Raw genomic sequence first — 12,761 nt, forward strand, 5'->3', positions numbered from 1 at the left:
ATACTGCCTTGCCTAACAAAGCGAGTGATAAACACTAAATGTGAAGCAGATTGCACTCTGCCCTAATCAGATGAACCGCGTTTGACAAGCAGCATGCAAATGACCAATGAGAGACTGTTATTAATCTAAATGTGTGCGTTGTGTACTGCTTAGTGAAATGCTGAATAGTTCCAGATCTTACTTGGCTTGAAATGACAGCGTAGCCAAAATACACTGGTCTGTGCCAACCAGCCACATCTTTAATCACTCTCTCTCACTCTCACTCTCTCAACCTTCTTCTTCACTCTTATTCTAGTGGAGCTTACAAATGGTTTTATGTTGTTGCTAAGCAACTATGACATCACCTGTCCGTCGTTGGTAATTGTGCTAAATAGCTAAAATAAGGTCAGTATGACATATACTCTTTTAAGATGTGATAAATCAATGAGGTGTAAGCAGTTTGATTGACACTGTTCTGTTACACCTGGGACATGAGGTGTGTATGGATGTTACTGACAAAATATGGGTGGTTCGTAAATGTTATTTATGTTGCTGCTTCATCTTCTCTGCTGCTTCTTTTGCCCGTGCTTTTAATGCCCCACTGAGATCAGAAACCTAAAACCGTTCCCTTGTGTTATTTCTTTGCCCACCTTTTTAAAGCTTTGCAGGGTGTGACATGAAACGGACTCCCTGCTAGAATATTTGCTTTCATTTTCATGCTCATTTCTTTGTGTTTCTGTTTACGTGACCGGCCATATTTAGTGTTCATAAAGGTCTCTGCTGATGTGGTTTGGAAAATGGTTTGTAATTAAAGGCCATTTTTTTCCAATTCTTCCAAAAACATAAAAGTCACGTAAACAACACACACACAGACACACACACACACACACACACACACACACACACACACACACACACACACACAGGACCAGTGAGAGCATGTGAAATAATGATACAATTAAAAACACACATCAAGCAATGTGTCCACAATGAACCCAGATGAATAAAAAGCCAGGATCTGCCACTCAGTTGTCTACCTGTTGTCTAGCATGATGCATTGTGTGTATATGTGTGTGTGTTTGTGTACATTCCACCATAGCCTACAGAGACAGACAGCCGGTGAAGAGAATCCAATATGGTGTTCCCTAATGAAAGCTCTCAGGGTGGATCGTAACACTGTTTAGTGGGCTTTGTACAGTCCATTCAATCAGGGACTGCCAACACTGGAGGATTTAGAGGAAGCCCTCTCCGCTGGCCCTGTGAGACACGGGACAAAACAGATGGTGATGCCAAAACTGAGCAAAAATAGCTTTTGTGCTCTTCCTGGACTCGATTGAACACCATCAGTAAGTTGTGCAAAGTTGGATTACATGATTAGTTGCCAATAAAACCCAACAGTCACTCCCTTCCATAACATTTTTCTAATCTATCATAAAGTCCAGGTATATTGACTACATTATACTGCTTTGCTTTCTACTATGTAGCCTGGGTGGATGTTTATTTGCACCATGGAGAGGATACAGAAAAATTGCATTTCATATTCTGAAAGTAACGCCAACCGTGAAGATAAATGCAGGACACATTCTTCATCTCCTCTTGTATGGAAATGTTCTGGTTTCTGTGTAGCAGATGTTGAGTTGAGGTGAATAAGGTGATTCTTTGTCATATGAATATCACCATTTTGGACACTCGGCTGTCCATGATAAGACCCAACAAGAGGACGATGTGTTTACAGGACAATAAATCGTATATTGTCGGTGAAAAATGAGTTATTACCCACAGCGGGGAAAAGTGCAGTTCTGGCAGCTAACTCTTAGACTTATACCTATAGAACTGTTTACATCAGCATGTATTAAAATAGCTGCACAGAGAAACAGTAAAAAGTGAGATTTCTGCTGTGCTGTTGAGGCGTTGTGGTAAAGATTGATGCACTGTCAAATGGAGCCTTCACTTTTATTTGCAGAGAGGCGTCAGTCAATAGATTCACCTAAAGCCATTCCAGATCATTTACATTCAACTGTGCCGATCATCCTTCACATCGGGTTGAAATCCATACACTTCGTCAAAGAAGAGGAGAGGCGAGGTGATGACAGATTGTTTCGATCACACTCTATTACCGTCTTAAGGCAAGTGATTTGACTTTGCATGGGGCAGAGGCTCCGGCATGCTGATCTCATTATTGGATTTCCTATGATAATGCCATAAAATGTCATCGGCAGGAAGAGAGATGCATCTATCATGCACGGGCAACTGTCATAAGTAATGACACTTTATTTGTGCTCTTGTACAATTATCCTGCAAGCTTGTGTGTGTGCGCGTTTGTAGCTTTTACTGCAGACAAAATGGCTGAACACAGAGGTTGTAGTGATGGCAGTGGAGATACTCACTCCCATTCTGTTTGACCGAAAGGCATAATATCCTGGCCTCATCTGGCTCGAATGAGGATGTCATCATGCTGAGACTACAGGCTATACAGAAACACTTCTCAGCGTGCTTAAATACTTGAGAAGGTGCTGACATTTGAATCGAGGTTGTGTAAAAGGGCTTCAGAACAATAAGGGTCGAAGTAGCACAGAATCCCATCAGGTGTCCATGCAGAAATATCGCCCAGCTCAAATTGGTCTACATTTTTTATGAAAAATCGAATGATGCATTTGCCCATCTACAATAAATTACAAGACCCTTCCCAAAATCTCTGTTATCCCCATTGGTGAATTGGAGCTGATGGACAAGGCAGGTGAAAGTCCGAGACGCAGACAGATGCATGAAGACTGTTGATCCTTTGTTGATTGAGTACAAGGCTCTGATTTGTTGGTATTCTGGGAGTCTGTAAAGTTTTGAGTCTTGGTCACTCATGTCTCCATGTCCACTCTCGCCTCCATGTCCGCTCTCGTCCTTCATTATTGTCTCGTTTCTTGAGAACTTATTGTAAACCTTCTTGTATGTGGATCATTGACCTCCACCATCCTTGAAGTTTCTAGACAGAAATTTGACAGCATTTCAAAATCCTTGTGGACATCTGTTACAAAGCTTCAGACATACTCTGCAACTCTACCCTCAGCAGTGTTTATTGTGTTTTGAATAAACCAAACCAAAAGTTGAGCTCTGCCCGCTGGCTCTTCACCGGTGACGCAACAAGTCAAGACATTTTTGGACCAAATACAGCCTGTGGGAAGGATCAGGTGTAGAAAACCCCCCCACAAAATTCTGCTTGTGCAAGGAGCCTGGATCACTGCATCTAGAGCCTTGCAAGAATTCTTTCTGCCCTGACAGTTCTACTTCATTATGAAGTATATTGTGGGCTTTATTGAACGTACATATGGCAGTATACAAGTGCAGTTGTTGAATTATTTTGCTTTGTGAAATTCAAACCCATATGAGCAGTAATTCACTATAACCAGTATACATAAATACTATTTCATATACTAACAGCAAACAACAAGATTAGGAATAGAAACCAACAATAATCAGCCAAATCCATATTTAAATATTGACTGATGTTTATTCATATTAAATTAAAAATATAGTCTTGATCGATTCATGTAACAAAACAGGGGGAATATTTAAATATTGTAATTGGGAAATGTGTCAATTACTGAGTGTGAGACTGTAATGTTCAACAAGATAAGTGTTACAAAAACCCAAAACCCTCACTTTCTGTGACAAACAAAACCTTCATGATGAATTTATGATTGAAGATTATTACTTTCTTCTCAACATAAATGTTCTTTTAAATGGATGCAGTGACTTTTGAGGAGTTTGCCCATTTGACCATTTTTCCATATACACCTAAATATTCACATGGTGTTACTTATACTTACTACAGCAGGCCTACAGTGTCTGTGATCAGAAATACAAAAGTTATTATAAATATTTTTAGTCATCCAAAATTGCTACTGTTTTTAATCCTACTGATTTGAAAGCAAAACCTCACATTAAATTCCTTTAATGTCTGTTACTTATCCTCAACCTAACTACTGAGACATTTGGTTCTTTACCATTCATTCAACTCTGGATTAGACTTTTCATAACATTCAACACAAGCTTATCTTCTGTTGTATAATGATAGTTGTCTGTCCAAATCACAGAAATAGTTCAGAACAATTTCTCTACAATGGCACTGCTGCACTCTGTGGAGTATCCACTTATGGATCCATAATCTGAGCTGCCGTCCCCGTTTTTTATGTTTGTAACATCACACAGCGGCACAAATGGTCGGCGTGATTGTGTACAAACCATCTACCACAGCTCAACCAGAGTCACAATGAATAAAATAAGGGAAGAAGTGATAAATACCAGAGCAACTATAGACAAGCAGTGTCAGGTGACATTTTGATGCAGGTTTAAAAGATATACCAACCAAAGTCAGACACTGGCCAAATGAGTCAAACTCTTAAAATTTGTTCAGTGCAGTCATTTAAATCCCAGTGAAGCCAAAGTAATATACCAGTGTATATCAGTGAGTTAAAGGTTGAGTCCAGCACTTGGAAATGTCATCCATTTTGTTTCTCACAGGATCATTAAAGAGTCAATCGAGGGCCTGTGACTTCATATTGCTACACCATTCAATTTAATTTCCCCAAATATTGGAGGAGCTGCTGTCATATGAAAGGAAACAGTGATTAAGCTCAGTGCAAATGGAAATATAAATAGCCAAAGACAATATTATACGTCCTCAAACCTCAGCGTGTAGAGAGACACATGTGGATCATTAACACGTTACGTATGGAGGGAGGAAAAAGGAGGGTGGAAGAATATTCATTAATATTGCAACAGCATTTCTAATGTGTACAAAATCTTAAAAACAAACAAGAAAATTCCAGGACGTGTTGATAATACAGAGAGAAATGTGTGGTGGTGTGTGTGTGTGTTTGTGTGTGTGTGTGTGTGGCTTTGGGGGTGATTGTGGGGTACAATTCACAAAGAATTAGGATAAAAACAAAATCCACCAAGTTGTGCTGAAAACACAATCACAGGGGAAGCAGTGGGTTGGGGGATGGGTTGTGTGTCTATATATGTGTGTGTGTGTGTGTGTGTGTGTGTGTGTGTGTGTGTGTGTGTGTGTGTGTGTGTGTGGGTTGGGAACAAGAAACCCTGCAAGCATTTTTAAAGTCAGAGTTCACTGATCAAATTACATCTACAAAATATATATATGTGTATATATATATATTTATATACATACAGAAATTATATTCCCCCAAAATAAAATTACAGTAAACCACCAAAATGCAATGATGCACGGAAGGAGGAATTAAAAAAACTAAACAAAAACAAACAATCGTTGGCTGGAAAAAGAGGCATCATTGTCCTATGTACAGATACACTGGCCCACCTGTCACCTACCTATAAAAATACTATCCCTTTTTTAGTTAACAATGGTAAAAGTGTTGAACAGCCTATTATTTGAATGTCTAGTTTAGTTAAAAGACCATTTCATTCCTTGATAGTTTTACAATAATTTTATACATTGTAAACTGTGCTTACTCAACCAATATTACCCAACCCAGTTACCATGGCGCTGTAGAATATACACGTAAGAACAAATGTAAAATCGGAGTAACAATACAGGTTGGTTCTTTTAAGGTAATGATCAATATTACTTTTCATCTTCTTTATGTGTCATAAACAATGAGATGTGTCCCAGGATGCAGTGAGGATTCCATTTTTATCCGACCAATCAATAGTTAATTGTGTTTATCCAAAACAATAAGACCATACAGGTATAAACCACAGGCAGATTGTGTTTACTTCCATAGATAAATATGGAAAATGTCACCACTGTGTCAATAATCAAAGCAAATACAACAAAAACAGAAGTGGCACTACAAAATACAATCATTGCTTTAAAGTTGATTTGGGTAATAAGATGATGGATGAAGCCTTCAGTCTGCATCTCAGACAACTGTCTGCTGCCACAGCGCGTAGAAATATGTGTTACACTATATAACAACGGACATTTTAAAAACACATTGCATTTAATGATGAACAACTTAACTAAATGGCCAATCGATTGTGTGAGCAACCAGTGTAGCGAGGGAGTCACTTATCCTTTAGATATCCATCAAACCTTTAAACAAACAGCAAAGTGTAAGTGTGAAAATATGGCTCATGTCATCATTTTTCCTTTCCAGATTGTTTTGGTCTCTGTTTGTTTTCCCTCCACATGTAGCTGTGTTTCGTTTGGCCACTGATTCGGCTGTAGAACAGTGTTTGCTACATACATTCCTCTGAGGAGAAAGTAAGAAATGGCAATCAACTGTAGTCTCCTCTGCCAGTTACAGTGCACGTACAGCTCCTTTCCTGCAAGCTTTTGTAACATTGATGCATTGGTCTGCTAACATGTCTGGAATGCTAATACCCAAGTTTTAACCCTGCTGCGGGATTGCAACCTATTGCCTGTCGTTCAGGGTTTCTCGTCTCTTGTGCTTGGTGAGATGTTGGCTAACATGATTTCCCCACAGTACAGAGAGCGGAGAGAGGGTTATAGTGGATGAATTAGTATTCCAAAAGCTAAAAGCCCCTTGTGGTACTTGCGGGCTAAGATAGCGCCAGGCAGTTTCCTTCTCCAGAAGATTGGTTATATTTTTCCATAGAGATCCATTACGAAGCCTTTCAGTATCAGCCACTCTATTGTGGTCATTGCACTGAAACACATGGCCAAACACTATTGTACTGGCACTACTAAGAATACCTTACAAGGGATGGTGAAAATGGACTACAAACTGATTTCAACTCATCCCAAATATAGAGAGGGTCCTTTGACTGCTGACATTAGGTATGTTTACATGCACACAGTAGCTCCTACTAAGGTCAGTAGTCAATCTAAGCCATGAGACCAAACCGAGATTTTTACATGAGCTGTGTTCATTTGTAATTCCATGCAGGATACTCAAACATCTGTTCAACTTGACTCCCCTCCTCCTCATGCATGTAGCGGCCCCAATATTTCCATTTCTGTGTTTGCAGCCATCTAAATATGTGTCATTATATCGTCTAAGGTCTTCATCCTGAGAGAGATTTCTGCCTCCCTCCAAAAGGTGTTTGTCTCGAGTTGACGCATGTTCAGCTTAGCTGATCGCTACCTAACTATTTTGTGTTATTATTAAATATAAAGGCAGAGGTTAATGTTCATGGCGATGTTATGTGATGTTATGTCCATGTACTGCATGTATAAACCAGCCTGGCTTGCCTCTTTCAGTTGGACTGTTGGCCTTTTTCCACTGAGAGGCTGAATCATACCAAGCCCAGCCGAGCTGAAGTGAGCTGAGAGCCAAGTGTTCTGGCGTGCTGGTCTCTGTGCATGGGGTCTGTGCACACCAGGATGTTATTTTGATGTTTTCTAAACCAACATGAGCCAGTCTTCTAGTCTGCATACATTTAATATATCAAGCAGTTTGTACTTTATTGGAATTTCACTTTCATTGTTGGCTCAGACAGACCACAGAGAGCAGTGGCCTCTGATTATAAAGTATTGAGCTTCTCCACAGTCCAGCACAGTGGATTGTGCATTTGCTGTACTGTAGAGTAAAACGTGTTGATTTGGAGGAGTGATTGGTCCCGTTATATATGTATATGTATTTTACCACTAACAATCGACAAGTTACAATATAAGTGAAAGCGAAATGATTGTTTGATAAAGGTTTGTCAGCATCAGTCTGATTGCTTCACCGATTGCAGGTCTGCACGGCTCTGGTAGGATTCACCAGCAGTGGGAAAATGCCACAAACTGATTCAGGTCTTAGTCAGATGATGGCATGTGTGTACATGATTGTATCTTTGCCTGACTTTGCCAGAGTCATATGGGACTGTAGCTGCCGGCGTAAGCCCATGTGTCAGCTCTAAGCAGTAAATCTGAAACCTTCAGAACGCACACACACAAACACACAGACACACAAATTAAACCATTCTGTTCAGTTATAGTTGCAGTGGTTCATCCACTGCTTTTGTTATTAAATATAGTCATCCTCTCCCCGTCATTTGCTGTACTTTTATTTCCAATGGCCTTGATCTGCCTCTATAATGTAACGGCTTGGACCGCAGCTGGAGCTCAACTGGATGATAATTATTTCCCATAAAACCTGAGAGGGGGGGATAAACACTGCACAGGGGAAAAATCTGTGTTTGGTCTTAACATTAAATCATCAGTACTGCCTGTTTAAACCTTCCGCATGTCTGGCATTTTCAATGAAGAGGCACAAGGTTGTGTAAGAGTGGTTGTGTATTATGTCAGTGAGACATACACAGGCATTAGTTGGTCTTCAACCTTCATGACATTATCTCTTATTACTATTGTCATCTTGTAATGATTGTGTGGAGTTGCTTCAAACATGAGGCCTTCTATAATGGAAACGGCTGCCTATTTTAAATTATAGTTGCAACGTGATGAAGCAAATGAGTGAATGGTCCTTCTGAGTGAGAATAACAGTAACGTCATTTGGCGGTGCCAGAGTATTAAGTGTTGTTAAATAATAAACCCCAGCCTAAAATAGGCTACAACGTCCATATGCGAGTGCTGTCTGTTAATGACAGAGTCTACTGTGGCATCTGGCAGTATTGTATGAGTACAGAAAGCTAGCCATCCATGGGTTCAGTGATAACTTGAAACATTTCACCATTATTGTTAAACACCCAAGAAGCATCCACAAAAAAACATAGAGGAGGGACACAGTCTCTGCCCCAGAATCGCCAAGACCTGAAGTTCAAGGCAAGTCACCCAAGGACAGAGATGTGGAAAGATGGCATACTATTGCAAGCAAAGCCTTGCAGTCATGACCAATGTGGTTAACGTTAATTTCACTGTAAGGATATAGAATAATACAAGTACTGAGTGGGGAAAAGGTTTTTGCCCATGTGTGTCGACAAATCTGTTAAAATCCCTCCAGAAACAGTCTGGTCCACAGAGCAATTAGACTAGACTCTGTCTTTGTGGTAATGTAACTCTGCAGGGTGTGCCTCTTTGCTGTCTCATAGCTGGTTGTCTACCTTTTATCCTGCCCTTCATTATTGTCAACAATCCAGTGTAAGACATGGTCACAAGGTCAATAAATCCCTGATACCTTACAGACAGAGCAAATTATGCTCCTACCCATTGTACTCTACCCATTGTTCCACACCCTCTTACATAGTTTGTCCTTTTCCAGACACTAGATCCTTTGAAACACAATTGCCAAAAGTCCAGAAACCATTGGTTATGTCAGTCAGAATGTTGCATACAGCAATGTCCTGATGTAGAAAATGAACTCGGGGGTTCTGGCTCCAAGGATTTGAATGGTGAGGATGGAAGGGAAGAATGCGGATAGGAATGTGGGAGCTGACAGGTCATCTTCTGATTGATTAACCTTTTAAGTCCCACCCTTGCAATGCAAATATCTGTTGGATGCATTCCACCGGCGCTGTATATCAGCTTTTCACATGATTGCGGTGACATTTACTTTCCAGCTGACCCTTACTTTGCACTGCACCACTGACTGCCATTATTGGCAAGATTTGTCTTTCAGTGCAAGGCCAACTGATCTTCTCCTCCAGAAGATAATTCAAATGGCACCAGCCTTATCTGTTCCTGTGTGGTAATTTGTCAAAACTGAATTAGTGCATGGTTGTTATTGGTGCTTAAAGGGGACAGATGTAGACCAGGCACACCATGTTGAGGGTATATGATGAGTGTGGAGAAATTCCTTGACAGTTGTAACGAGAGGCCTTAAACCTTGAAAACCACATCCATGGAAATTATACTGAAAGAGCATGGGGAACAGTAATTTACATAATTAAAAGAATAGCAATCATATTTAATGTAAAGTGATGGCAATAATCGTCTCTTTGGGCACATCTCAGTTCATCTGCGTTTGTTAAAACCACATTGTTGAGTTGTTCATGTGACTGTTTGGTGATAATAATGGCAGAACAGTTTGCTCAAAGAAAGATACAAGTCCATAGAGATATCCTCCTGCCTTAGGGCTCTTGTCAAAGATGGAGCTAAAAAACCTGGTTTGAGTTTGAACTGCGACCATCATTGGGTGTTACTGTAGTCCTGTCAGGAACAGACAGAACATTAGAGTGGAATTAAATACTGAGAATCAGAGATGAATGAAGGAAATGTTCAGGGCTGGTGTAAAGGGAATCAAGGAGAATCCTCGCATGAGAAATACTGCATGTGACTGAGAGGACTATCCAATGTCTGTTCATCCCAACTTCCATCCCTCTGTCCAATCCCTCCATTGTGCTACAGGTGCATCACTACACCACAGTGTTCCTCTGTCTGTATGGAGGGGGTGGCAACACATTGCCAGCTTTCATAGCAGCCTCAGACAAGTATTCCTGGTTTTCAGCCACAGCAGGTCGAATGCGACCATTCTGCCGGTAGAAGAAGCGTGTGCTGCAGTCCTGCAGGTATTCAGGGTTGTGCAGTGAGGCCTTGGGAGGAAGGCTGTGCTGCCAGTATTCAGGATTGTCAAAAGTGGCCTTCTTGCTTTTCTTATCAACCATGATGGTGCTGGTGTTGATGCCTGAGTGCAGAGCATGTCCTGAATGCCCGGCATGCAGGGTGTGTGATGGATACGATGGGTGGGGCAAATGGCCAGGGGGTACCACATACCCAGAAGAGGAGACGGTGTGTCCAGATGTTGATGGGATCACTGTCTGGGAAACTGATTGGGCAGCAGAGGCCCCAGTGCCAGAGGTGGAGACTGCCCCAGCCAATCCATTCTTATCCCCAGGGTTAAGGAAGGTATTAAGGTACAGTGGCTCATTGACATACTCATCCTCTCCCCGTGTGGACTGGCTTTTGGGTGCAGCTGCTGCTCCTGCGCTGTGCAAGGTGTGGCAACCTGCGCCATCGATCACTGAATGGGCGTCACCATTCCTACGACGTGTCACAAAGGGGTTTTCTTCAACTGGGTTGACGTAGGCTGCAAAATTAAATTAACAGTTAAACTTCATCAGGGCTGTAGGTGATGCACTTAAGATCAGGATTACACAGCAAAGGGGGTAAAAAATTAAAGATTTCAAAGGCCAACAAATACCTCACAGACACAATGCTACTGTAGATAACAGTGGCAGCAATAATTCTCATGAGCCCTGCAGCTTGCACATCTAAATAAAATAAATGCATCGATAAAAGCTACTCTATTCTATTCTGATAATTTAATGGAGACACTGAGTAACAACTGATGGAGGTAGTAGTAAGGGATGTAGCAATAGCGGCAAGTTGTAGTAGCAGTAGTGGGTAATTGCCAAAACAGTAACACTTGCTAGTGGTATTTCCTGTGCTGAAGAGGTATACAGGACTTTGTTGTTTAAATGCTGAGACTGTATGTGGCTTTCTGCTCCACCTGAGGTGTTTTTGTCTCTCATGGCAGTCATGTATCCCTCCTGGTCCTTATCCCCTTTTGCTCCTCGTTCACCCCAAAGGCTGGTTGGGTCGGCACTGTAACGCTGTCCACTGCTGTCTTCCCCAACACCACAACCTTGGGAGGCAAGCCAGAAAGAAAGGAATACAGCATCAGCTTGGGTGCAGATGGGACTTCTCAGGTGGGTGGCCTGGGCACTCGGGACATGTCAGGCAGTACTTTTGAGACTTCAGATACTAGCTGGCAAAAGACAGGCAGGAGGCTGGCTGCCATGAAAACTGGTGGAGGGGTGGCAGGCAGAGGAAAAGTTGAAAGCTGGTGGAGAGCTGGCCAAAGGAGAAGTGACCAGTGGGGAGAGAACAAGGGAGGCAAGAGGGAAAACTAGCATACAGCACGGCAGCAGTGACTCAGGAAGCAAACTAGTTGGCAGGTTATTGGTAAGGAAGCTGGCAAGAATCAGGTGGGAAGGTAGCTGGCAGAGAATCAGGGAATGAGCTAACTGGTAGGGAATCATGTAGACTTGAGGGCAGGCAGAGAATCAGGCAGAGTTAGGCAGCCAGCTAGCAAGGAAACAGGTAAACAGATAGCTGGCTGGTAATCTGTATGTGATTAGCTGTCAGTTAATCACATAGGGAGCTTACTGGCAGGTAAACAGATAACAGAAAGCTAGCTTGTGGAGAATTATGTAGGGAGTTACCAGTATAAAAACTGAACACTTCACCTGCTCTGTTCTCAAGCTGCTATCATTTTATTGGCTGTGTTATTTATGCTGCGCTAAGTACTTGAGTCAAACCTTTTCTCTCTGGTAATTTAGTGTTTGAATGTCAGTATAGATGCATGTTGAAGTCATTTCTAAGATGTGAATTCTCCCTTTTACAGCCCAAACAAATCTGGAGTGCCGCCGGAAAAGAGCCGCTGCTGCTGCTGCTCTTCTGCTGTGTGAGAGGTGTAATGTACAGTTCAGTTCTGTCAGACAGCTACTGGATAAGAACTTAACCTTTTGCCCTCGTCTCTCCAGAATGCTCGATGTGCTGAGTGCTGCAATGCCAGTGAGTTTGTCAGAGAAGTGTGAATATCTGCCAACTTTAAGGTGTTCGGTTAAAGCCCCTAAACTCATTTCACACAGCTCCTGAACCGTTTCCTTTGACCTACCCAAGTTATATTTTATGTATTAAGGTTACTGTATGATTCATGAATATCTGGTCACTGATATCTTTAGGGGCTGGGACTCATGACCTCAGTATGTCTAAAATGTTGTCTTTCCCTGCCTCAGACATTTTCCAACCCTCCACATCGTACTATTGTAAGAAAAACATAGAAACTAAAGATAGATCAGGATGAGAAGCACTTAAAAACACATTTTAGACCACAGAGTATTTTCCTGTTTTATTTGGTTTCACTGGACCGGCTATTAAATACAATTAGCATGCCTAAAGA

At 41.5% G+C, this 12,761-nt stretch overlaps 1 protein-coding gene across 2 annotated transcripts in view; it reads right to left on the reverse strand.

The window, feature by feature from the left end:
* Positions 1-3,461: 3,461 nt before the first annotated feature.
* The window catches only part of erbb4b (erb-b2 receptor tyrosine kinase 4b), a 234,144-nt gene continuing 224,844 nt past the window's right edge, over positions 3,462-12,761 (reverse strand). For both annotated transcript variants that reach the window (XM_076169827.1, XM_076169826.1), the window contains exons 27-28: positions 11,307-11,441; positions 3,462-10,883 (exon numbers count right to left, since the gene is read on the reverse strand). In XM_076169827.1, the coding sequence (XP_076025942.1) occupies positions 10,213-10,883; positions 11,307-11,441 (806 nt within the window). In that variant the 3' untranslated portion in view covers positions 3,462-10,212. The remainder of the gene's footprint in view (positions 10,884-11,306; positions 11,442-12,761) is intronic.

The sequence above is a fragment of the Genypterus blacodes genome, unplaced genomic scaffold, assembly GCF_046128005.1.
Source record: "Genypterus blacodes isolate CSIRO-AG114 ecotype Tasmania unplaced genomic scaffold, CSIRO-AGI_Gbla_v1 ptg000214l_1, whole genome shotgun sequence".
Classification (NCBI taxonomy): Eukaryota; Metazoa; Chordata; class Actinopteri; order Ophidiiformes; family Ophidiidae; genus Genypterus; species Genypterus blacodes.